The sequence below is a fragment of the Eumetopias jubatus genome, unplaced genomic scaffold (assembly GCF_037043125.1).
Source record: "Eumetopias jubatus isolate StellerSeaLion01/CBP00866 unplaced genomic scaffold, mEumJub1_p1.0 scaffold_6, whole genome shotgun sequence".
Classification (NCBI taxonomy): domain Eukaryota; kingdom Metazoa; phylum Chordata; class Mammalia; order Carnivora; family Otariidae; genus Eumetopias; species Eumetopias jubatus.
In genome coordinates this window covers 108,676,581-108,702,556 of record NW_028274812.1, presented here as the reverse complement: position 1 = coordinate 108,702,556, position 25,976 = coordinate 108,676,581, and the positions used below count along the sequence as shown (strand labels likewise).

General features: G+C 54.5%; 1 protein-coding gene across 1 annotated transcript; it reads left to right on the top strand.

Moving 5' to 3' along the window:
• The first annotated feature begins 1 nt into the window (after position 1).
• On the top strand, positions 2 to 13,690 carry MDFI (MyoD family inhibitor). The gene is made up of 4 exons (XM_028097482.1): positions 2 to 77; positions 7,357 to 7,539; positions 10,546 to 10,770; positions 13,431 to 13,690. Exons 1-4 carry the CDS (start codon positions 2 to 4, stop codon positions 13,688 to 13,690), a joined length of 744 nt encoding a protein of 247 aa, XP_027953283.1.
• Positions 13,691 to 25,976: the final 12,286 nt, after the last annotated feature.

Here is a 25,976-nt window from a genome sequence, read left to right as displayed (position 1 = left end):
GATGTCCCAGGTGAGTGGCCAGTGCCCCCCTCACTGCGACGCGCCCCATGGAGCCCCCAGCGCAGCCCCGGGCCCAGGTAGGACCGCGGATGGAGAGCGAGGCTGGAAGGGAGCTGGGGCAGGCGGCCGGGCCGGGGTGGGGGGGGGAGATGGGGGTTGGGGGAGTTGGTGGGGGGATTTGCTAATTCTCACTCCTCCTCCCTGAGACGCGGGGAGACGGTTCTGGGGAGCTTGGGTGGAGGTGGGGGTGAGGAGACTGGGTATTTGAGTATCGGGGACCGGGTCCAAAGAGAGTGGAGGGCTGGGGTGATGGGGGCAGGGCCGAATGGAGACGGCGGCTGCGCCAAATTGGCTCCAACTACCCCACTCGCAATACCACACACACACACACACACACACACACACACACACACACACACACACACACACACACACACCAGTGCGGTGTCTGTCCGTCTGGGATTTGTGTCCCAACCTTTCTGCCCAGTGTGTAAATATTTATGGGGGCCTCAGGCGGGGCTTGGGGTGTCTGAGTCTTTCTCTCCTTCCCTTCCCCCAACCCAACGAGAGCCTAGCGCTTCCCGAAAACTTTTGTCCGCGGAAAGCGGCTGCAGGACCCGGCCCCTCCCCTCCGTGCCATCTTGTCTCCCTGGTCTTCCTCTCCACCCGGGCCTGGCCTGGCCTGGCCGCTCCCACCCTGCAGGCGCGCGCACGCGTGCACACGCACACACACGCGCGCGCGCGCACACACACACACACACACACACACACACACACACATACACATGCACACCCACTCCAACCAAGTGCCCACAGCCAGAGTGAAATGCCCCTACCCCCAATTCACTGGATTTGTAACCTCTCTGGGATTCCTGCAGGAGCCTTCCAACCCTGGAAGGCTTTGTGACTCCCTGAGGGGTATGGGGTGAGCGCCCTGGGGCTGTGGTTCTCAGTCCATTCTCCTGACTGTGCCCATGAAAGCTGAGGCTCAGGGCGGCACACAGGGCCAGGGAGAAGTCAGGAGCAGCTGGGATTTGTTCAGGGGCAGTGGGGTGGAGAGCAGGAGTCTAGGCCCAGATTTCGGGACTTCAGTCCCAGCTGTAGGTTAGACTCATTTTTTGCCTTCCTCCCTTTCTCCCCTCTTTGAGTCTCTGAATAAGAAGGTCGGGTCCTGGACCTCTGACACTAACTCCCTGCATGGCCTTGGACAAGTTACTTCCCCTCTCTGGCCTCTGTCTCCACATCTGTCCATAGGGGCCGGTGTGCCTGTTGGAGAGGTTGTGGGCTCCCCACATCTACCTGCTGCATGCCCAGGCCCGGCCTGGCGGGGCGGCTCCTACAGCAGAGCGAGGACCAGTGGGAGATGGCTGGCCAAGGGCCAACGCATACATGGGACTGATGTGTCTGCTGTGTATCCGCACTAGCCCTCAGATCCTCTCCTCTTGGTGGGGCCCCTGGAGCAGAGACTTCTGGGGAATGAGCTCCTCCAAGAAGTGGACTCCTTCAGCCTGGAGAGAGAGAGGTTGGGGCGGGACTGGGAAGAATCTTTCTCTGTGTCTGGGAGCCTCTCTCCCTCTTGGCCTCTCTCACCCCTCCTCACTTTCTGGGCCTCTCTTCTCCCACCCTCTCCCTTTGCCCTGCCTTCTTTCTCCGCTTATTCTTCTCTGCTCTCTCCCCCGCTACCTCCTTGCAAGATCTACTGCCCCCCTGTGACCCATTCTGAGTCTCAGCAGGGAGAGGAGGGACTTAATGTGCTGGGGCAGGGTGGGCCATCTGGAGGGGTAAAGCCCTAGGCTGTAACTTGAGGCGCCCCCCCCCCACCCTCCAGAGGCTCAGAGAGCCCCCTCCCCAGCCTGGGCTGGGCCAGACAATGTGGCTTTCATAACTCGAGGAGGCCTGGCTCTGCCGCCTTGGGAGAATGAGCCCTACTGCCCAGGAAGCCCAAACCGCAGGAGTCGCAGCCAAAACCCCACAGACGCCTGAAGCCGAGACCAGAATCCCCCACACTCCCTGCTGAGCGTCGACAGAAGAGCAGGGCCTGAGCACTGCCTCTGGGGGGCCTGGCTGGCAGGACAGCCAGGGAGGAAGTCACCCCTGCCCTCAGCTGCCCAAGATGCAGACACGGTGCAAGGGGACTCAGGGCACCTCTGATTGGGGCAGGTGGCCAAGCCCCCACACCTTGGCTCCCCCCCAGTGCCTCCTTCCCACCCACCCCTGCGAGCCCTGGAGAGCCTGGCTCCCTAACCCACAGCAGATTTCTGTCCAGCACTGAGGCGTCACATTCCTGCTCTTGGTTCTAAATTGAATTTCCTGGGGAATTGGAGCCTTCAGACCTAAAATAAGACCAACTCGACCCAGCCTAACTGGCCAGCTCAAGCCCTCTTCAGTCCTCAGCCCCGGGGCTGGGGCTGGGACTGGGACTGGCGTGTCACAACGGTGCATCCTGTGAGCCCAAATTCTCGCCTCCTTAGGGTTTGGAGCCAAGTGCCACCCCTAATCCTCACCCCCTCGTTCTCTCTTCTGCCCCTGACCTGGGGCATTCCCAATTCCAGGATTCAGTCCTCAGCAACAGACACTTGCTGAGTGCCCCCGGGGGTGCAGGGGTGAATTCTGCCACCACCCCAAGGGAGCAAGCTGGGGAGGCCTGAAAGATAGGTTGGATTTGGGGAGTGGGAGAGGAGAGGGTTAGAACCTCGTGGTCAAGAGAAAACATGTAAGCATATGGGTGGATTGGTCGGAAGGCCCAGTGGTGACCTGGGGCCATGGAGAGGTCAGGCTGCCTGGAACACAGGATCCCTGTCCATTCATCAGATTGAAGATGTTGACTGAGGCCTTGAATGCCAGGCCAAGGAGAGCTTGAAGTATGGAGTTCAGTCACTACTCTCTGAGCAGAGAGATCCTGGCCCTCTCCAGAGATGGTCACAGCTCCAAGGGGGAAGCTTAGATCCACTGTCCACAAGACCATGGAGAGGTCTGGGTTTGAGTGACCAGAGATCGGAGCTCCAGAACAAGGGTCCTGTGGGCACTCTCCGGGCTTGGAGTGAACCCATCCCGCCTAGAAGAGGTACCCCCATTCCTTGTCCCACCCCTCACCTTGGTGGACAGCAGGCGGCCAGAAGGAACTCAACAGAGTTCCTGCTGAAGTTGTGAGTCTCTTGGCCTTCCCTCCTGGGCTTATGAATTTATTTTTTAAAGATTTTATTTATTTATTTGATTGTGAGAGAGAGAGCACGAGCAGAGGGAAAAGCAGAGGGAGAGGGAGAGGCAGACTCCCTGCTGAGCCGGGAGCCTGACAACATAGAACTCGATCCCGGGGCCTGGGGACCATGACCTGAGCTGAAGGCAGACGCTTAACCACCTGAGCCACCCAGGCGCCCCAGGCTTATGGACTTAAACAGCACGTTTCCACTCTCTGCTGGGAGGTCTTTCCAGAACTCAGGGTATTGGCTCCAACCCTATCCCGTGTTAGGGAACAAAGTGTGTCAAGGCATAAGGGGCTGCTGCCTTTCTGTGTTCCCCTCTTGTAGATGGAGACCCTAGAAAGAGGTGCAGGGCAGGAGCTTCTGCTCAGAGATGCCGTGTGACAGGGCATGTGTGACCCCCTGTGCACCTTAGACAAAAGTGGCCCTCAGGTCACACAGAGCAGGGATGTAGCTGGGCAGGCAGATGGCGCCTCCGGGGAGGATGGGGCTGTAACCAGGCGCTCCTGCCAGCCTGGGCAGGCACCTTTATGCCAAACATGAATTGCACATCCATACAAGAGCCCTTGGCCTTTGCTGGCCTCCACTTCCTTCCAGCGCACTCTGCATCTCTACCCTCTTGAACATTCCTCTGGGAGCTTCTCCACAGAGATGTTCTCCCCTCTGTGCTGAACAGTGGGGGCTCATGGTCACAGGAAGGAAAATGAGGCTGTTTTGGTCTCTTGATGGTTGAGCCCTGGGGCTCCCCCTGTTGTCTGACTTCTCTTCTCCGCGGGCTTCTAGGGAGAGCTGTTTCTTGGCACTGGGCCCTCCAGGTAGTGCCTCTCATTCAGAGTTCCGGTCTTCCCACCACTTCTTAATGCCTTCTCATTCTGCTTCCATGTCTCTGGCCACTCAGCACGGGTTCCTCTTAGGCCCTCAGTGACGCATCTGCAGGGTCACCTCTTGGCTCCAGGAGACCTGTGTCTCCGTGTTTCCAGGTCAAGGTGACTGGACTGGATTGTCTTGCCTCCCTGATACCCTTCTGAGGTCTGAAGCTCGCCCTAGAACGGCAGGTTCCCTGCAGGAGGGTCTCCTCGGGACTTGGTCTGGGCTCTCTAACTACTTGTCCCTTCTGGCCTCCAGGTCACCAAACCTGTAGGTGACCTACAAGGAGATGCTGCCAGAGAGTCGCGACACGGGGGAAGGAGGGCACAGATGGGGACCTGTCTCGCCTTCATCCCTCTCCAACCCTGGAGGGGGGCCATGAGAGCTGCATTCCTGGCTCCTTCTACTACAGGACCGATGGTGTCATCCCTGTGCACCCCAGTGACCTCAGGAGGGAGCCTGCGAAGTGACCACGAGGCCCCAGTTCTCTAGGCTCTCCAGCCTCAACACCACCAAACGGCTGTGGCTTCCCTTGCTCATGCTGCAGCCGCTCACCCTGGGGTGTTGGTGTCTGCTGCCCTTCTCGGAACGGTCTTTCCCCCTTCTTTGCTGATTGATTATTATTCAAGACCCAGCGTGGGCACTGCCTCCTCCAGGAAGCCTCCCAGACACACACACACGTGCACGCACACCCCTGGAATGAGTGCCCAGCTTCTGTGCCTCCACAGCCCTGGTGCACCTCTTGCCCCTCGGTGTATGTGACTGCACCCCACCCCTCACAGATGACTCCTGAGACAATGACCTCCTCTTCCTGGTTTTGGTCTACCCAGCACTTGGCATACTGCAAGGGGCATCATAGCTGCTTCATAAATATTAAACCAAACAGCACAGGAAGGGAGGGAGGGAAGGTGGAGGGCAGGCAGGAAGGAAGGAAAGGAGGAAAGAAGGTATGTGGACAGAAGGTTCATGAATGGCCCCCTGCGTTCTGGGCACTGCTGAGCATCTCATTTACTCTTGGAAACCCTGAGGGATAAGCATAAGGATCCCCCCCCCACCACCACCCTTTACACACAAGGAAACATGAGTCTTGGTAACTTGCCCAAGTTGGCTACTGATAAAAGCCAGGGCTTGGATCTTCCAGCTCCTCGCTCAGGCCTTTTTCATTATACCACACGGGAGAGACAGTGCTACCCGTCAGGGCCATGGCACAGTGCCTCTAAGGGCCAAAGGCTGGAACTGGGCAGGCCCCTCCCTTCCTAGGAATCTGGAGCAAGGCCTGAGCCTCCCTCTTCATGCCAGCTTAGTATTAGACCCAAGAGCCATGGCTGAGCTGTTGTAGCCCAGGCTCGGGGCTGGGAGAGGCACCATCCAGCAGGCATCGCTCCTCCCTCCACCCTGTGTGTCATCTCAGCTCCCCTGGTCCCCTTGCCCCAGCCCTGTGATCTTCCAAAGGCCATTTGATTCCTCTCTCATGAACCCAGGAGATAGGGGGCTCTCAACTGGCCCAAAGACTGGATGGGGCAGGACAGAACCGACCCCTCCCTCCCTGGAGCAGCCGGGGTCACCATGAGGGGTGCCAAGCCTATAACTCTGCCACCCTCCCGAGCTTGCAGGAGTCCTGTGCCCCTCTCCCACCCCAGCTCCTGTCTCTGCAAAGGGCCTGTGGTTTTCCCAGGCAGGTGTGAACTACCTACCTGGGTCCCCTGGGTCCCCTGGGGCCTGGTTCCCCAGGCTGTGGGGGATTGGGCATCTCTGGAACAAGGACTGCTCAGGTCCAGGGGGGCAGCTGAGCCCCTGGATGGTTCCCTCCCCTCAGGCTGCTCCCAGGCCCCAGACCTGCCTGCCCCACCCTCATTGGCTTTCCTGATGGTGGCTTCCTGCCTCCTGTCTTGGCTGGGCTTCATTTGGAGATAGCTCAGAGAAAGCCAGCGCATGTAGGCCCCTCTGTTCTCTGTGATTGAGTCTGTTTCTATTTCCAAGACTAGTCTTTTGTCTATCACTCGGTCGCCCTGGGCGTGTCTCTCTCTTGGTCACTTTGTGTGGTGTGCACAGGCGGGTGGTGATCGTTCAGTCTCTGGGTTCCTGCCCTTTCTCTTCCTTCTCTGACTGCCTGTGGCTCTCCTCTCCCTATGCCCTCGTGGTTTCTGTGTCTTTCTGAGTCTCGTTTCTGTGTCTCCCCTGCTCCCAAAATGGCATGTGGGGGGGCACCCTCTCGAAGCCCCCGTCCCCCGGACTGCACAACTGGGGGTCTGATGAGAGGCTTGGGGTGCACCCTGCACCCTGCTCACCCTCAGGCCTTCCTCCATCCCTGGTGACACTGAGGGATGGGAGCTCAGGCCCCTCGCTGCCTCCCTCCCCCACCTCCCATCCCTCCCAAACTCCGCCCCCCCCGCCCCCCCCAACCCGGCCGCCGGCCGCAGGGGGCCCTAGTCCTGCTGCCTCAGGAGCTGTGGGTTTGAAGGAGGCTCCATTTCTGCCTTCCGCCCACCCTGCTCAGAGGCGTCGAGCCAGTCACTGTAATTACGTGTGGCTGTGGTCCGCCTCTTCCCAGCCTCTTGGGCCGCCTCCCTGCCTCTCTTCCTGCCTGGCCCTTCCGCCTCGAGCCCATCCTTCTCCTCACCCCAGGTTTCTGACTCTCCCTCCCTGCTGTCCTCCTCTCTGACCTGGCTTCTCCCTGTGTGTCCCTCTCACCCTTGCCTGCCCCATACTCCCCGCTCTGTCACCTCTGCCTCTGTCCCCACCCTTCCCTGCCTCCCCCTCACTTTCTGCTGAGTCTCCCTCCTGTCCCAAGCTGTCTGCCCCAGGGTTTCTGGGGCTCCCTCCTTCGGCGCCCAATCCCACCTTCTGATGCCATCTCTCTCGGCTTCTGCCTTTCACTGGCCCTTTGGTTCTTTCCCTCTTCCTGTCACTCTAGATGCCTGTTCCTGTCCCTCCATCACTGGCCATCTGTCTGTCCTCTCCTGTGCTGTGTTTCTCCCCATGTCCCTTTCTGCTGCACATCTCTGACCCCTCTCCCTGACAACTACACAGACCCAAGTGTGCACGTGCACACACTCGTACACACACACGCGCACACACACACACCCTTGATCCCTCCTGACTTTGCGTTTTGGGAGCTTTCTATTTTGGAGCCTGGCACCATTGCCAGATAGGGTAAGGGCTGGGTAGCTGGTACAAAGAGGCCGAGAATGAGGGCTTATGGCATTCTGGGCTGTGGGAAGGGGACCAGGGCTGGGCAGACAGGAGGGGCACCGGGAAACTATACCTTGGTCATGTGCTTTGTCTCTAGCCCAGACCCCATCCCTCCTGCCTGGGCTGGAGGTAGTAACCGGATCCACTCACCCTGTGGAGGCAGCGCTAGAGGAAGGCTCCCTGGAGGAAGCGGAATCCCCCATGCCCCAGGGTAATGGCCCTGGGGCCCCTCAGCCCCTGGACAGTACTGACCTCGATGTCCCCACAGAAGCTGTGACATGTGAGTCCTAGGGGGCCGAGGGGTGGGAATGGCAACATGTAGGGGTCATGCTAGGGAATCCTATCCCTACGGGCTGGTGGAAATGCGGTGCGTGCCTGTGGGAGCCCAGCACTGGGCCAAAACCTTGAAGTGTGGGCAACGAAAAGGTGTAGGACACGGTCACCATCCTTTCTGTCTAGGAAAGAGACCTCCACATACAAAATGATTAGTATAACATTACTTCACAAGGAGGGTGGACGGGCTGCAGGCAATATGGTTCAAGAGCAGAGGGCGTGGGACCATATGAAAGGAGGAAGAGAGCTGGGGGTGCTGAGGCCCCAGAGCCAGAGCCCCCTGCAGCCCCACCCTTCAGGGTATTGAGGGTGAAAAGGAAAGAGAGAAACCCCCAGTTACTCTGAGCAGAAAGGAGCCTATTCCCAGGCTTGGCTCAAGGCCCCCAAGGAGGTCCTGGGAGGGAGGGAGTTCTCGGCCCTCACCCTCAAGAGCAGGGGAAGGGGCAGCCAGAGCTGTTTGTAGTTAATAAGAAGATCCACAAAATCGATAGACACATGTGCACTTTCCAACTTTCTTTCGCTGACTGGTTTCAGACTCTTCAAACCAGCCTGTACAGGACAGCGAGTGCCAAGTCCATTTTACAGATGAGGAAACTGAGGCACGCAGACCCACTCAGCCTGGACACAGCTGAGGAACTCAGGTCTCCTGGCCCAGGGCTCTTTCCTGTGCCTGCCTGCTCAGCTGGCATGGCTGAGGGGGAGCCGCCTTCAGCCAGGGCATCTGGGGCTAAGTTGGACTCCCTGGAAGTTAGGGTTACTAAATCCTGCTAGCGCACTGCCCTCAGCCTCTAGACACACCCACCAGCAGAACTGAGAGAAAGAGGTCAGCGCCGTGGCCACAGAGGAGGGGGTCTGGATGGGAGTTGGACAGACACCTCTGTGTCTATGGGCCCGAGTGTTTGCTCTGTGACTCAGCTCCCATGACCACCCCCATGGCCATGGCCACAGGCAAGCTCTGTGTCTGCCCAAACCTCCCAGGGCCCTCAGCTGACCACACACTCCCACCCTCCAGTCACTGTGCCCATGTTTAGGCATCGGGGCAGGGGGCACGGAAGCGGGCCAAGGACTCGGGCCAGTCTCCCGCGTGGGGCCAAGAGGTGGGAGCGGGATGATTCAGGCCTGGCTGCTTGCCGTGGCCTTACCCCTGTTTACCCAGATGCAGGCACCCGCCGCACCTCAGGGCCAAATGCTCCCAGGCGTGGAGCTTCTCCAGAGCTGTGTCTCCCATCCTCTCTTGACTCCCCATCTGGCCTTCGGTGCCTTTCTCCCAACCTCCATCCCCCCGCCTCTCCGTGCCCCTGCTCCACCTCTTGGCTGTGGAACCTTGGGCAAGTTTTACCCTCTCTGGGTCTCCATTTTTTTCATCTGTGAAATGGGGCCAGTGACAGTAGATCTATCGAGATGCGTAAAGAAGCTGCTCTATAGAAAGCTCTCTGCGCGCTGTTGGCACCTAATAACAGCCTAACGTGTAAGGTACAAGTTATAAGACGAGGGATGACTGTGATAGGAGCAGCTTCGTCCCTAGTCCTTCATCTCCCAGCCTCTGCTCCACTCTGCGCTCTGAGTCCCAGCTCTTGGCCTCCAAACTGGGCCCACGTCTGACCCTTTCTAGCTGTGGGACCTTGGACAAGTTCCTGTGCTTCTCTGGGACTCAGTTTCCTCATCTGTGAAAGGTGGATACCGCCTCAGGGAGAAACTGAGAGGGTTCGTGAGAGAATGGCGTGTGAAGCGCTTAGAAGGGTGGCTGGCAAGCAGAAAGTACTCCATGATGTGCTGTCACTACAACCACTTCGTAGAAGGCCCAGCCCTCTCAGTCAGGGCAAGCACTGAGGCCACCTTCCCCTCTCCTCAGCCTCCAGCTGCCCCCGCCCCAGACACCTCCTCGTACTACGATGCAAACCCAGGGGCCCAGCCTAGAGGGAGTCAGGGACCCACACCCCAGTGCCTAAGAGATGGAAGTACCCAACATTTATGCATTTACAGAGGGTGCTGCCCAGGAGCCAACAGCCCTGAGCAGCTGAGGGAGTTCTCAGTCCCCTTCCCCAAACACACACACACACACACACACACACACACACACACACACACACACAAGTATCTGCCCCCATCTCTTGCAAACAGAACCATGTCATCCAGGTGAGCAAACCTGAGGTAAGGAAAGGGACTGGGTGCTCTGGGGGGACCCCCAGGGCCAGCAATCCCTGGACCCCACTGATGAAGCTGAAGTTTGGTTCCTCAGCCTGGGATGTGGACTCAGGGAGTTCCTGGCCTCGGGGATCCCCCACCACAGGGCTCTCCTCCCTTCTCTCCCCCCTCACCCAGACCCCCAGGGCTCCCCAGGAGACTTGCTCTGCCAGCCACCCCTCAGAGGCAGACAGGGCAGGGGAGCTGGGGCGGAAGAGAAGAGGTAGAGGGGCTGCTCTGAGGTGCCCCTGGAGCCCAGGGCCAGGGCATTCATCTCCAAACAGATGTTTCCAATAAATCACCTAGCACACCAAGGGCAGAAATATCTGGGGGCTCGGCAGGGGCCGAGGTGAAGGTTAATGCTTCACTGCTGTCCCTCCGCCCCCCAGCCAAACAGTCCTTAATCCCTCCCCCCTGACCACTGCCACTCTTGCTAAAACCCCAGGACCCCAAGAGCGGGAGATGGATTTCACGTGGGGTAAGAAGGTTGGGTCCAGGGCTCTCAGCCCCCACTGTTGCCTTGCACCTCTGTCTCTTCTGGAATGAGCACTGGCCTGGGGGTCATGAGCCAGGCTCAACGCAACTATTTCCTGGTGTGCCTCTGGGCAAGTCAGTTCTGCTCTCTGGGCCTCAGTTTCCCCATCTGCAGAATACAAGCCTGGCTAGGTGACCTGTGGCGTATCTAAGGATGAAGCAGGCAGGATTGGGGCAGAGCTCTGGGAGGCCGTGCGCTCCCCACCCCCATTAACCTTTCTCATCATCTCTCTAGGCCAGCCTCAGGGGAACCCCTTGAGCTGCACCCCACTAGTGGCGAATGGCTCAGGCCACCCCTCAGAGCTGGGCAGTGCCAGGCGGGCAGGGAATGGTGCCCTGGGTGGCCCCAAGGCCCACCGGAAGTTGCAGACGCACCCATCTCTCGCCAGCCAGGGCAGCAAGAAGAGCAAGGGCAGCACCAAATCTACTGCCTCCCAGATCCCCCTCCAGGCACAGGAAGGTAAGCATCCCCTCCCCGCTCTCCCTGGGAGAGGCCTCCTCAGCCGGACCCCTCCAAGCACGAGGCAGGGACAAGCCGCAGTATCTTCAGCAGGTTGCTGGTTAGAAGCTCAGGCTCAGTGCCACGCCAGGCCTCCCGGACCTGAACCTCTGGGTGGGGCCCAGGAGACCGGGTTTTGACACTGCCTCCGGGGAATCTGGCCACAGCTACACCTGCTGGGGAAAGTGAGGCCTATCTGCCTTCTCAAGACCAACCCCTTCCCATGCGTGCTCTCCCAGAGTGGCTGTAACAAGGAATGAAACCATCTGGGCTGAGCCAGCATAAGCCACTCCATTTTTGGAAACAAAATTTTCCTCAAGGCATGGACCGCCTGTTTAGTGAGAGCAGAATACCTGGCAGAATAAAATGATGCACCTTTGGGTACTTAACCGGGGAACACGCCAGCCATTGTTCCTGCAATATAAGCCCCCGCTGGGCCGCCCCAGACAGCCGGCTTCCCTGCCCCCAGCCCAGGCATTAGTTCCGCCAGGATGACAGCTGCCTATAGCTCAGTAGTGCTCGACCTTCACCCCAGAATTCTTAAGTGCGTCCTGTCCACACGGGGATTCCGGCGTGGTCTTCTGCAAACAGGATTCAGCATACACATTTGCACATAAAATGTTCATCAGCCTTCCCACAGAGAAGATTCTGCCCAACAGTCTTAATTATGAAAGGAATGTTCATTCATTTAAAAATGTCCTGGGCCTCTGCTGTGAGCCAGGCACTGTGCTATGCGCTGGGTACCCGGTCCCTGGCCTCACAAAGCTCTCATGAGAAAGACAAACAGGTAATCACCATATGGGGTGATAAATACAGTGGTAAAGCCACACACAGGAGGTCATGTAAACACAGGGGACACCCACACCAGCCCAGAAAGCTGGGGAGGAGAGTCTGGGAAAGCTCCGAAGGTGTCTGAGCAAGCCTTAAATGGTGAGTAGGAGGATCTAGCCAGGGGAGTATTAGCACAGAAATGAGAAAGGCTATCTTGGCTAGATTATGAAATTCTAGGTGAGGAATGGGGGGAGGTGAGAGTCCAAGCAGGCAGGGGCTGTAGGGGTGGGAGGCACCTTGTAAACTGTGCACTGGACCTAGACTTTATCTGGAGGGCATAGGGTGCCTGGGTGGCTGAGTCGGTTAAGGGTCTGACTCTGAATTTCGGCTCAGGTCATGATCTCAGGGTCAGGGGATCGCGCCCTGACTCTGGCTTCAAGCTGGATATGGAGCCTGTTTAAGATTCTCTCTCTCTCTCCCTCTGCCCCCCACCCCCTACACGCGTGCTCTCTCTCTCTCTTAAGCAAAGTTTATCTGGACGGCAATAGGGAGCCATTGAAGGATTTTAAACAGGGTAGTGACTTCACTGGATTTGCATTTGAAGAGAACTTCCTTGTTCAGTTTTCAGGTAGATGGCAGGGTGCCAGCTATACAAGAACCCCAGTACCTCCACACAGAAATGGAATGGCAGAGTCACACCCTCCATGGCAGTGTGGGACTCCCTCAGGACCAGCAGCCTGGTGCCAGGGACCCACCTGGTAAGGGGAACTGGACACTGCGCTGCATGCCCAGCCCCCCGTGAGGGAGGCTGGCTCAGCATCCTGGCAGCCCAGCGAGCAGCTCAGAGCGCAGGCTCCAGAGCCAGCCTGCCTGGTTTCGATTCCCAGCTCCACCACTTACCAGCTGGCTGCCCATGGGTAGACTCATACATTCATTCACTTACCATCTATTTACTCAGCACCTCAATGGCAGGCGCCTTCTAGGGACTTGTAACATATCAGTGACTACAGGGGACAAAAATGCCTGTCCTTGTGGAGCTTACATTTTAGTGGGAGGAGAGAGCCGCATAGTGCCATGGAAGGTGATAAGTCCTTCCAGGGGAGAGGCGAGGCAGGCCAGGGCAAGGGGCTGAGGGTGCTGGGGTGGGGCCCGCAGGTTGCAGTATTAAAGATGGTGGTCAGGGAAGGCCACCGCAGTGTGTTCCAGGAGGACAGTGTGTGGGAGGAGACCAGATCTCATCCTAGGGAGGTGGAAGCCACCAGAGGGTTCTGAGCACAGGAGGGATGCACTCTACTGAAGTTTTGCAAGGGTCCCTCTGGGCTAGTGCATGGGGAGCCGATGCAGGAAGGGGTAGTCAAGGGTGGGGGCTGGGGCAACCAGAAAGGAGGTTGTTGCAGTTGCCTGGGTGAGAGACGAGCAGAATGGTAGGATTCTGGGTATATTCTGAAGCGATTTCTCTGTGTCTCAGTTTCTTCATCTGTCAAGTGGGGCTAATAGTAGCCCCATTTCATGGAGTTGTTCCAAGTTTAAATGGGGTTCATTCATGACCCAACACTTAGAAGAGTGCCTGGGACATGCTACGACGAGGGTTTGGTAAATAAATGACTAAGGGTGGTGAGGAGCCGGGACTCAATCCCGACGGCCTGGGCTCAGACCCTCGCTCTGCAGCTAACTGGGCAGGTGCATGTAACTCTGTGCCTTGGGGTCATCAGCTGGAAAGCTGGGCCCCTCGCAATCCCCACGTGTGGGAGCAGTGGGAGAGTCGCCGAGCCCTCGGCCGTGAGCCCTCTGAGCCTGGGTCCCTCGGCCCTGGCTGTCTCACCGGCCCTGTACCCCGCCCGTGCCCGCAGACTGTTGCGTCCACTGCATCCTGTCCTGCCTGTTCTGCGAGTTCCTGACCCTGTGCAACATCGTCCTCGATTGCGCCACGTGCGGCTCCTGCAGCTCCGAGGACTCATGTCTCGGCTGCTGCTGCTGCTGCGGCTCGGGCGAGTGCGCCGACTGCGACCTGCCCTGCGACCTGGACTGCGGCATTGTGGACGCCTGCTGCGAGTCGGCCGACTGCCTGGAGATCTGCATGGAGTGCTGCGGGCTCTGCTTCTCCTCCTGACCGCCGCCGCCCCGCCCGCCCGCGCCGCGGCCCCGCCTCCGGTGGGGGAGGGGGAAGGGGCGGGGCCGCCGCAGCACCGCCTCCTCGCGGTGTCCCGGCCGGGTGGCAGCGCCGACGACCCGGAGTGGGGGGGGCCGGGCTGGGGAGGGAGCCGCGCCTGGCCCTCCCGCCCCCCCCACCCCCGGCGAGAACACTGTGAAAGTGGGGGGCAGGAGCGCGGGCGGGGGGAGGCGGGGCCGGCGGGCTGTGCGCTTCTCTACCTCTCCCGGCCCCTGGGGCCCGCCTCCCTCCGCCCAGGCGCAGCAAAATGTGAAGTGAGACATCCCAGCCCGCCCTGGGCCAAGCCTTTCCCCAGTCTCCTTACGGGGCCCTCGTGGGGGGCCTGACTCCTACAGTGACCCCCAAGGTCCCCCAGAGGGCAGGGCTGGGCCAGGAGGGACAGGAACAGTATAGAAAAGACAGGAAGGGGAGAGGGAGGGAATGGAATGTGGGTCTGTCCTATTTGTTGCTGTAAATAAAGTTATTTGTCCGTCTCAGATCTCCTCCGCACTCAGGAGTAGTGTCTCAAAAGCAAACACTCCCTCTCCCCGCAACACACACACAAAGCACCCAATGGATGGAGGAGGCCTCCCTGCCCTCTGGGGTCCCTTCCCTCCTTCATGTTCCCCTTGAAGGCAGGAAGAAGAGGGGTACCGACTCCCTACCATTTTTTCCCTCTTCCCGCCAAAGGGATGGGGAAGTCCAGGGAGGGAAGAGTTAACCCTTGGCATACAATTAATTAACAACAGATGTGTTCCGGTTTTGATTAATTAATCTCCTGCTGACTCCTGCTTCTCGAAGCCCTTGCCTGTGATGGCTCGGGGCCTATGTTGGTGGCAGAGCAGTGCCCGGGGTGGGGCCGACTCTGGCCGGTCGCAGCCTGGGCTTGCTCCTGGGCCACGCTGGGAAGCAAGTGTGGCCTGAGTGGGGATCACTAGGCCCAGCTGCAATCCCGGACTGTCAGGGGCCTGAGGAAGAAGAAAACCGACGGGATTAGCGGAAGCCTCAGAGGCCATTCGGCCAGCACCCTTCGTGTCTGCAGGGAAGGCAGCCCTCCCCACCCCATCCTGGGCCTGGAGGAAGCCAGGAGGTGTCCAGGGTGAGTGAGAGGACTGTGCCGTGATTGGACTCGGATCCCCCTGAGGAGAAGACAGGGCTGGAGAAGGCTTTCTAAAGTGGAGAAATTGGTGGGCACTGCTTTCAGAACAAAAGCTAGAGTGGCCAGGAGGGATTCGGGAAGGAAGAAGGGAACTCAGAAAAAGGGCCAGATGAAATGTGAACTCTCTTAAGGAATGCCATATGGGGGAGCAGCCAGTGACTGGGAGGTGGGTGCGGTTGCAGCAGGAGGAGGTAGGAAGGGGTGAGAAGGACTGCCCAGACCATGGCGAGCCTCCCCTACACACACACCCCAACAGGTACACAGCCCTCACTTTGCCAACAGCAAGGTTTCCCTGACCTCTAGGATCTCATGGGAAACTCAGGACACAGAGAGGAAGGGACCTGTCCAGGGTCGCATAGTCAAGACCAAAGCCAAGAGAGAAGCCCTATCTCCTCAGCCCCTCTGTGTTCATTTATCTGTTGATCTGAATGTTTGTTTAGTGATTGCACACCCAAAGTACAAAAGGCTCATCTGTGCATACACAAGCATATACGCCTATTTTCTCTTTTCCAAAGATGTCAAAATTCTCTACGTGTTGTCCTGCAGTTTTTTATCACTTGACCATTCGTCCGGGGGATCTTCCTGAGCACAGTGAAGAGCGGCCTGGAGTCCCACCGAAGGGCCAGTGGCCACCCGGTTACCCAGCTCCGGCTTAGCCCCTTCCGTTTATTTTTCTACGACAAGCAAGGCAGCGCGAACAAGCTGTGTGTCTGGAATATTCCTAAAGGTGGGATTGCTGTGACGCTGACAGAGCGCCCGATCAGAGTGGCGTGCCACTGGTCACGTGGCCACAGGAGCGCCACTTCTCTCGCTGCCGTGGCTCTCAGTCCTGAGGAGGGCAGACGGTAGTGGGGGGCTTCCATGCAGTCCCTGCTCCGCCTCAGGTCTTCCCCAAGGCTGGGGGCTGCTGTTAGGGTGGCCAGGAGGAGGGGCGCAGGGCGCCTGACCAACTTGAGGTCTGGTCCAGGTGGGCAGGAAGGCCCCCTCCCTGGCCCTCTCCCTTCCTGGGGTCCGTGGCAGGAAGAGGCACCTCTCCAATGCAAATAGCGATTTCCTGCTGCAGGCTCCAGGCTGTTTTCTTTAGGACTGTGGCTGAAACCTGAGCGGCTGAGCCGGCTGGGGGCAGGCCAGGGGCAGGGTTCAGCCAGCCTACCCCCCCCAAGACACACACACACACACACACACACACACACACATACACACACACGTGAACCCACAGACTCCTTGCAGTCACATCCATTCCACAAAGTCACACACACAGCACACGTACACACGTATGGGCACTCAGAGAGCCATGGCCAGCCCTGCTCAGCCCTGGGCTGTGCTGCAGAGCCTCGGTCCACCCCTCCCCTCCCCCTGCCTCCCCCAGCCTTGCCCACGTGGCCCTCAGCGGGGCTGGGAAGCCAATGGCATTTGTCTTCGAGGCCTCCCACCCACCCAGTCCTGCCCAGATACCCTTCCAGAGCAAGCCCTATTTCTGGACCCTTCTTCCCCTCTACTCAGCTATGGAGCTATTCTCTGTTGGCTCCCCGATCTGCTTGCCACCTGGCTGCTCTGAGCCAGGTGTCTGTTCTAGCCCTGGCTTTGCTGTGGGCCCCAGGGATGAGGCTCCTTCCCTTGGCTTCAGTGTCTTTATGTAGATCATGGAACATCAGTGAGACACTGGAAATATAACACTTGCCACAGTGTTCAGGGAAATAGCCTGCCTCTCTGGTTTTCCTTCATCTACGGAGCCCCCTTTTGCGCGGGAGATTTCTTGACTGGCCATCCTCATGCCCTGAGTCGTCTAACCCAAGACAGGCATTACCATACTTAAGGGAGGAGAAGGTGGTGAGGCCAAGTTGCCTCTGGCCAGGACTGAGCTTGTGTGTCAGACTCATAAGATTTTGCCCCAGGACCGAGCAAGTAGCTAAACAAGGGGCTGGCTAATGAGGGGAAGGGTGGTCAGCCAGCCCCTCTGCTTGCATGGCTTCTATAGCAGGTTCTTTCTGTTTTTTAGCACATTTAATTGGCATTCCCCGTGCTGGTACCCAGAGCTGGGCAAACTGAGCCCCAGGCCCTGCCGATCCCATGGCTCCAGGGCCGCCAGAACGGGACACCTGTAAGCAGCCTCCATGCTGGATTGCCTGCAACCAGTCATGCCCCGGGGCCTTTGTCCACCCCCCGCCCCCCACCACCACTGGGAGATGAGGCAGCAGTGGGGGACTGAGGGCTGATCCCCCCCCCCCCCCCCGAGCCTCCCAGGACAGTTGCTGCAGACACTCCCCATTGCGGAGCAGTGGGAAGCCAGTGTGGTCGCTCCCAGGACTGGCCCTGAGCAAGAAAGAGCCTCAGGCTACACATCGGGGCAGCAGAGGGGCCAGAGATTACAGACCCCGCCCCTTGTCGCCTCCATGTCTATGCTCCTTTCTATATTCTGACTCTCCTGGAATGACGTGGAGACACAGGCATAGGGTGGACCCATAGCCACAGCCGTCCTGTTGACCCAGCCATCCCTTCACCCTTCACCTCTTGCAGAGGAGAGCCTCCTCCCAGCCTTCCTTGCTCCTCGTCTGGTGTTACTACCTCTCCCCAACCCCGTAGCAGCCTCTACAGTCCACAAGGCCTGCCATCTCTAGGTGTGCCTCGTCCCCTCCTACAGCAGGCAGGTAGGACTCTGGGGGCGCTGGGAGGGGTGGGAAAGGGAAGCACATTCATGCGCTGTGTCTACCCGACATTTCTCATTTTACCACCTCAAGCCCCCAGGGTCCTCATTCCTGGGCCAGTCACCGTGTCAAGGGATGGAAGGCTAAGATGGGCCAGGCCTCTGTGGCTGGGGAGGGCGGGTGACTTGGCTGCCCCTCCGGAGAACGATGTGGAATCCAAGAGGGGAAGCTTCCCAAAGAAGTAGGGGTGCTGTAGCCAAAAGAGGGGGAGGGGCTGACAGATGAAAACAACAGAAGTCACGATGGGGTGGGACTACTGCGTGTGAGTCCAGAGGAGGCGCCTGGGTCCGGGAGGCCTGGCTGGAAACCTTGAATTGTCAAATGCAGCTCAGGGCACTCGGCCAGAGAAGAGAAGTCAAGGACGGCGGCCTTCAGATATCCGAAGCCCGGGGGAGGAGAGTGAGGCTTATTCTCAGGCTCCAGCAGGCCGAGGAAGACCAAGGAGCAGACATACCAAGAGAGGGCTCCCAGCCCCAGCAAGGGAATTGCTCTGATAGTGAGAGCTGCCCGCAGCGCCATGGCCAGCAACAGCGGTGGGTGGGGCCTCCCTCTTCCTAGGAATGTTCTGGGGGAGAGGGGTGTGGATGGGGTCCCTGCCCTGGGGTTGACTCGTGGTCAGGAGGACAGATGGGGGGGTGTCAGGTGGCCTCCTCAATTCCTGCTAACTGAGACCTTCCATGGCTCCACAATGCAGACAGAGACCGACTGATGAGAGAGAAGCAGAGATGGAAGGCAGAGGGGAGATCGTGAGGGGACAGTGCAGATGAAGTGTCCGCAAGGCCCTGGAGGCAGAAAAGCCACTCAGACAGGCTGCGGGCCTGTCCCTCAGCTCCTCCCAAGGTCGCCGGCCGCGGGCTGTGGGGGCAGTGGTGCATCTCCATCCCAGGTCCCTTCTGTGCCTGGAGCCTCCGCAGGGCCGGGCAGCTTGGCATTCATTAGGGGCTGGCTAATGGCTCGGAAGATTGGCCAGGGGCGCTGCTGAATAGAGACCTCGGTGAGATTTATTCCTAATTATCTCATTTGTCTTCCCCCATTACTCTTTATGGCTGGGATTTATAGGGCCATTAGTGGGGCCCAACCAGGCCAGGAGGAGCATGAGCCTTGAGATGCTCCATAATAATAACAATAACAATGCTCACCCTGGCCAGATTAATGGGGGGTTTGCCTTCTTGTCCTCCCCACCCCCTGTCCTTGCTGCCCACATGTCCCTCTCCCCTCTGGGACCTCTGGTCTTCAGCGCCAGGTCCTTGGCCACCTGTGGCGTTCAAGCCTGTGGCCTCCCCACCCCCTCTCCATCCCGTTTGGGAGCTTCAAGATGGTAGTGGGGGATGTGGATTCCAACGGTAATGCCTCTAGGACAAGCCTGTATTGGTAATGGATGTATCAGTAATGGATGAGTTTGGCTATAAACAGCAGAAAACCCAAATAAAGGTGGCTTAATCTGTAAGGACATGTATCGTCTCCTTACCAAGAAGTACAGAGCTAGGCGACCCTGAGCCAGTCGAGAGGCTCAAAGATACCTCCAAGGAGGCTGGCTTCCATCCTTCTCCTCTGTCATCCTCAGCATGTGGTCCACGTCTCCCCTCCTGGTCACAAAGTGGCTACCATAGCCCGAGGCATCGAGCTCACACACACAGCATCCACACCAAACAAAAAAAAGACAGATGGGGAAAAGAGGCCTTCTCCTCTCGCACCTTTCACCAGGGGAAGGGAAATCATTCCCGGATGCTTCTCACAGGTCAACCTACACCTCTGCCCAGACCGGGCCACATGCAGTCTTCGGTCAGGCCCCTCCAGAAGCAGGCCCTAGACAAAGCTTCGAGTGCGAGTACATTTGTTCAGAAAGGGATTTCGGGAAACATCAGCAGGGGAGCAGCAGGGAGTGAGACTGGGAGGGAAGGCAGCCAATAAAGTCTGTGTTCATTGGTTACCACGGTGAGCAACTGGCACCCAATCCTGGAGGACATGTGCCTTCAAGGGAGCTGAGTCACTGGTTGCGGGCTGTTCCCAGAGGAGTGTCAATTTTCTGTCCCTTGCTACCCAATTGCGCTACTAGAGGAAGTTTTCAGGCAAAGGGGTGGAGGTGCAAGCAGGCAGAGCTTGGCTAACGAACTCCTCACTCCCTCGGAAAGCCCGAGCAGACAGGTGGGCCCCATCACCTGGGCTTGCCATAACAGGCATCCGGACCAACCTGGATTCACTCTTTGGCAGGGAGAAAGGCGCTACCCGGCAGGGAGGCTGCCATAGGGCCGAGCCGGCCACAGCCTTTCCCCACAGCCTCTGTATGCAGGGCGGGCAGATGCCCGTGTCCTATGCCCTCATTCTGGGACGTGAGAGTCACATGGTGGGAGAGGGCGGTGCAGAAGAGAAGCATCTTCCCAAAAAGAAGAAGAGGAAGCTAATATTTAGTGAATAAATACTGCATTGATTATCTATTGTTATGTAACAAATAAACCCAAACCTAACAGCTTGAAGCAATAATGAATATTTATTCTTTCACAGAGTCTCTGTGAGTCAGGAATTTGGACATGGCCTGAGCCAGGTGGGTCAGCTTCAAGGTCTTTCTTGAGGTTGCGGTCAGGATGTCAACCAGCGCTCCGGTCATCTGCAAGCTTGATGGGATGATAGCTCCCTCACATGGCCAGCAAGTCCGTGCCAGCCCTTGACAGGGGCCCTCAGCTGCTTATGTGTCTGCCTCTCCAGAGGGCTGTCTGAGTGTCCTCACACCATGGGAAACTGACTTCCCCCATGAGTGACCCAAGAAACCAAGGTAGGAGCCACAATGTGTATTACAACTTGGCCTCAGAGTCCCCCGCATTTTGGAAGCTGGCCACCATATTTACTATGAACCAGGGTCTACAGCCTATTTAATCTTCATTCAGCTGTTGTTAGAAATCCACATCCAGTTTCTATGGCATGCCAGGCTCACTCAAGTGCTCAGCACATCTTACAGATGAGAAAAAGGATTTGGAGACATTAACGTTTTCAGGATGACATCTCTCGTGAGGCACAGTGCCAGGCTGGACCTCAGGTTTTCTGCCTTCAACACCTTCAGTGTCTCATCTCACCACGCTGCTTTCAAGAAAGCAGAATGTGCCCTGAGCTGGGAGTCAGGAGTCGCAGGTTACGATTTAGGCTCTCTGTTAACTTGCTGTGACACCTGGGCCATCGCGTCCTGTAGCAGATGGTGTTGACTGCCTGCCTGTATTCATTAGGATTATGTCTGCTGTAAGCTTATTTCTCCATCATGTAGATAAGTTTGGAGGTGAGGGTGCAGAGCTGGGATAGCGCTTTCCTCCTTGAGGTTCCCAGAGCCCCACGCTCTTTGCAGCTCACTGCTCTGCTATGGCCCTTGTTCTCACAGTGCATTGTGGTGGCATCCACATTCCTGGCAGCAAATGGAGAAAAGAACAGACAGGAGAGCAAAGGGCGTGGGCCAGACGTCTCTTAAAGAAGATTCCTGGAGGCTGCTGTGTGCAACTTCTGCTAACTTCCCATTGTCTAGAAGTTGTTCACATGGTCATGCTCAGCTTCAAAGAGGTTGAGAAGTGAACTTTATTCTAGTGCACTCTATGCCCAGCTGAAATTGCTATTATTTTGGAAGAAATGGAGAATGGATATTGGGGGATTGCTAGCTGTTTCAACTACCCTACCCAACAGCCATCAGCCTCTTCCTTTTTTAACAGATCCCTGATTTAGTTCACTCTCCGCCAAGCAGCCATGAGCTTCCATGAGAGCAGGCTCGGCTCCAGGGAGTGAATTATGATTGACCAAAGTCAGTTATATGGTTTCATTTCTTTATTAGTGATTTATTTTAAAAAGGGTATGTGACACCATCTTGGCCAGTGAGAACTGAAGGTAAGTCTCTGAAAACTCTAGGACATAAGACAGGAATATTCCCATTTCTGCCCTTAGTAATTATTGTCTGCATGTAACCTAGGCAGAAAGGGGCACCTTAGGGGTATGAAAGGAGCCAGTCTAGGAGGTCAAGATTCTAGAGTGGAAAGAAGAAAAATATCTGCTCCTTAAGACAACTTTGAGCCATGGATTAACCAACCCTGCAACCACAATACTTCTAAATACTACCTGTTCATAGTATTGTCCTCTTGTAATTCTTATTTAAGCCACTTTAATTGGGCTTTCTATTCCTTATAGCTAAAAACATACTGACTTATGAACAACTATACACCAAAAAACTGGACAACCTAAAAGAAATGGAAAAACTCTTAGAAACATATAACTTACCAAGACTGAACCAGGAAGAAATAGACACTCTGTCTAGATTAATTAGATCAATTACTAGTAAAGATATGGAATCAGTAATCAAAAATCTGACAAAGAAAAGCCCAGGACCAGATGGTTTTACTGGTGAATTTTACCAAACATTTAAAGAAGAATTAACACCAATCCTTCTCAAACTCTTCCAAAAACATGAGGAGGAGGGAACAATCATTTCCAAATTCATTTTACAAGGCCAACATCATCCTAATACCAAAACCCAGGAAAGGACACTAGTAGAAAAGGAAAGTACAGGCCAATATCTCTGATGAATATAGGTGCAAAAATTCTCTAAAATACTATCAAACAGAACTCAGCACATTAAAAGGATCATTCACCATGATAAAAAAGAAATTTATCCTTCAGGTGAGAGAATGGTTCAACATACACAAATCAATGAGTGTGATACACCACATTAACAGAATCAAAGAAAAGAGTCTATGATCATCTTAAGAGACACAGAAAAAGCATTTGACAAAATTCAGCATTCATTCATGATAAAAATTCTTAGTAAATTAGACATAGAAGGAACATTATAAAGGCCATATATGACAAGTCACAGCTAACATCATACTCTGTGTTGAAAGGTTGAAAGCTTTTCACTTAAAATCAGAAATAAGACAAGAGTTCTCACTCTTACCACTCCTATTCAACATAGTACTAGAAGTTCTAGCTAAAGCAATCCAGTAAGAAAAAGAAACGAAGGATACCAGGAAAGAAAGAGGTAAAATTGCCTCTATTTGCAGATGACATGGTTTTATATATAGAAAACCCTACAGACTCAACCCAAAACTGTTAGATCTAACCAATGAATTCAGTAAAGTTGCAGGATATAAAATTAATACACAAAAACCAGTAGCATTTCTATACACTAACTGGAAATTTTCTTAAAAAGAAATAAAGAGATCAATCCCATTTATAATAGTATTGAAAACAACAAAATACTTAGATATAAATTTAACCAAGGAGGTGAAAGATCTCCACTCTGAAAACTATAAGACATCGATGAAAGAAACCAAAGAAGACACAAATAAATGGAAAGATATCCCATGTTCATGGATCAGAAGAATTAATACTGTTAAAATATCAATACTCCCAAAAGTCATCTATAGATTCGATGAAATCACTATCAAGATTCCAATGGCAGGGCGCCTGGGTGGCTCAGTCAGTTATGTGTCTGCCTTTGGTTCAGGTCATGATCCCAGGGTCCTGGGATCAAGCCCCAAGCCAGGCTCCCTGCTCGGCAGGGAGCCTGCTTCTCCCTCTCTCTCTACCCATCCCCCTGCTTGTACTCTCTCTCTCTCTGTCAGATAAATAAATAAAATCCTTATTAAAAAAAAGATTCCAGGGCGCCTGGGTGGCTCAGTTGGTTAAGCAACTGCCTTCAGCTCAGGTCATGATCCTGGAGTCCCGGGATCGAGTCCCACATCGGGCTCCCTGCTCGGCAGGGAGTCTGCTTCTCCCTCTGACCCTCTTCCCTCTCGTGCTCTCTATCTCTCATTCTCTCTCTCTCAAATAAATAAATAAAATCTTTAAAAAAATTTAAAAAAATTAAAAAAAGATTCCAATGGCATTTTTTACAGAAGTAGACAAAACACTCCTGAAATTTATATGGAACCACAAAAGACCCCAAATAAACAAAGCAATCCTGAGAAAGAAGAACACTCCCTGGTTTCAAGCAATACTAGTTATAGTCGGGGTGCTTGGGTGGCTCAGTGGGTTAAGTGTCCAACTCTTGATTTCGGCTCAGGTCATGATCTCAGGGTCACGAGATCCAAGCCCCTCCACACTCAGCGTGGAGTCTGCCTGAGATTCTATCCTTCTCCCTCTGCCCTGCCCCCCACTCTCTCGCTCTCTCAGTAAATAAATAAAATCTTTTTAAAAAATACTAGCTATAGTCATCAAAACATAATGGTACTGGCATGTAAACAAACAAATAAACCACTGGAGTAGAATCGAGAGCCTGGAAATAAACCCAAGCACATACGGTCAACTAAAATTTGACAAGGGAGCCAAGAATACTCAATGGGGAAAAGAGAGTCTCTTAAATAAAGTGTGCTGGGATAATTGGATATTTACATGGAAAAGAATGAAACCGGACCTCTATCTTACACTACTTGAAATGGATTAAACACTTAAATGTAAGACCTGAAATCATGAAACTTCTAGAAGAAAACATATGAACAAAACTCCTTGACATGGGTCTCAATAATAGCTTTTTGGATATGACATCTAAAACACAAGCAACAAAATAAAAAATGAACAAGTGGGACCACATCAAACTAAAAACTGTACAGCAAAAGAAAGCATTAATAAAGTGAAAAGCACTTTGGAATGGGAAAAAATATCTATAAACCATATATCTGATAAGGGGTTAATATCCAAAACATATAGAACTCATACAGGGGCAGCTGGCTGGTTGGCTTAGTGGGGGAGTGTGCAACTCTTGATATCAGGGTTGTGAGTCTGAGCCCCACATCAGGTGTAGAGATTACTTTTTTAAAAAAGATTTTCTTTATTTATTTGAGAGAGAGAGAAGAGGAAGGAGGGGAGCACAAGCAAGGAGAGGGGCAGAGGGAGAGAGAGAGAGAGAGAGGCAGGCTCCCCATTGAGCAGGGAGCCCGATGTGGGGCTCGATCCCAGGGACCTGGGATCATGACCTGAGCCGAAAGCAGATGCTTAACCTACTGAGCCACCCAGGAACCCTGGGTGTAGAGATTACTTAAATAAATAAAACATTTTTTAAAAAAGAACTCATACAACTCAATAGTAAAGAAAAAAATAACCCAATTTAAAAATGGGCAAAGGACCTGAATAGACATTTTCCCAAAGAAGATCTACATGAAGAGGCTCAACATCACATCAGGGAAATGCAAATTAAAACCACAATGAGATAGCTCCTCATGCCTGTTAAAATGGCTTATCATCAAAGACAAGAGATAACAAAACGCTGGTGTGGATGTGGGGAAAAGGGAACCCTTGTGAACAAACTCTTGGTGGGATTGTAAATTGGTGCAGCTACTACAGAAATCTGTATGGAGGCATATTCGTGGCAGCATGATATACAACAGCCAAGACATGGAAACAACCTCACTGTCCATCAGGGGATGACTGGATAAAGAAGCAGTGGTATATATGTACAATGGAATATTACTCAGCCTAAAAAATGAGGAAATCCTACAATTTGAAGAACATGGATGGACCTCGAAGGCATTGTGCTCAGTGAGATAAGTCAGAGAAAGACAAATACTGTACGATCTCACTTATATGTGGAATCTAAAAAAAAGAAAAGAAAAACCTCATAGAAAAAAGAGATCAGACTTGTGGTTACGAGAGGCAGAGAGTGAGGGAGGGGGAACTGGAGAAAGGCAGTCAAAAGATCGAAACTTCCAGTTCTAAGGACGTGCTGGGGAGGTAACGTACAGCATGCTGACTGTAGCCAACACCGCTGCGTGATAGATAGGAAGGCTGTTAAGACAGTAAACCCTTAGCTGTCGTCACAAGGAGAAGTTTTTTTCTTTGTTCTTCTTTTCTTTTCATTATATCTGTTATATATCTCATCTATCATATGCTATATATGAAATGATGGGTGTTGGCTAAACCTATTGTGCTCATAATTTCACAATCTATATAAATCAAACTATCTTGCAGGATACCATACAGCAATGTAGGTCAATCATTTCTCAATAAAACTGACAAACAAATCCTACTGACTGATCTACATTCTTTTGCTTAGCATTCATTGTTCTATGAGAAGAATGGAGAGGTTACCCCCAAATCTCACTTTCCTGGTGAGGAATCCAGAAAACTCTATGTCTACCATGCAAGTGACAGAAATCCTATGCAAACCAACTTAAGCCAAAAAGGAATTTATTGGCTCTCATAGCTGCATAGAACACTCTGTTATTTGTGAAATTAAAGAGAGATTTTCAGCAATCAGTGGGAGCAGGGGACCCTAGGCCACCAGGATTCTCTCTCTCTCTCCCTCCTTCTGTTTCAACTCTGTGACTCCTTATACATTGGCTTCAATGTCTCCTCTTGAAGACAGTTCTTCCCCACATTGGTGGATAGAGGGAGAGAGTGAGGCAGGGTAAGAATCAGACGT

Coding starts and splice junctions, on each gene's coding strand:
- MDFI (XM_028097482.1), top strand. CDS start 2: ATGTCCCAGGTGAGTGGCCAGTGCCCCCCTCACTGCGACGCGCCCCAT. Junction 7,540..10,545: donor CCCCACAGAAGCTGTGACAT/GTGAGTCCTAGG, acceptor TCATCTCTCTAG/GCCAGCCTCAGGGGAACCCC. Junction 10,771..13,430: donor CCCCCTCCAGGCACAGGAAG/GTAAGCATCCCC, acceptor CCGTGCCCGCAG/ACTGTTGCGTCCACTGCATC.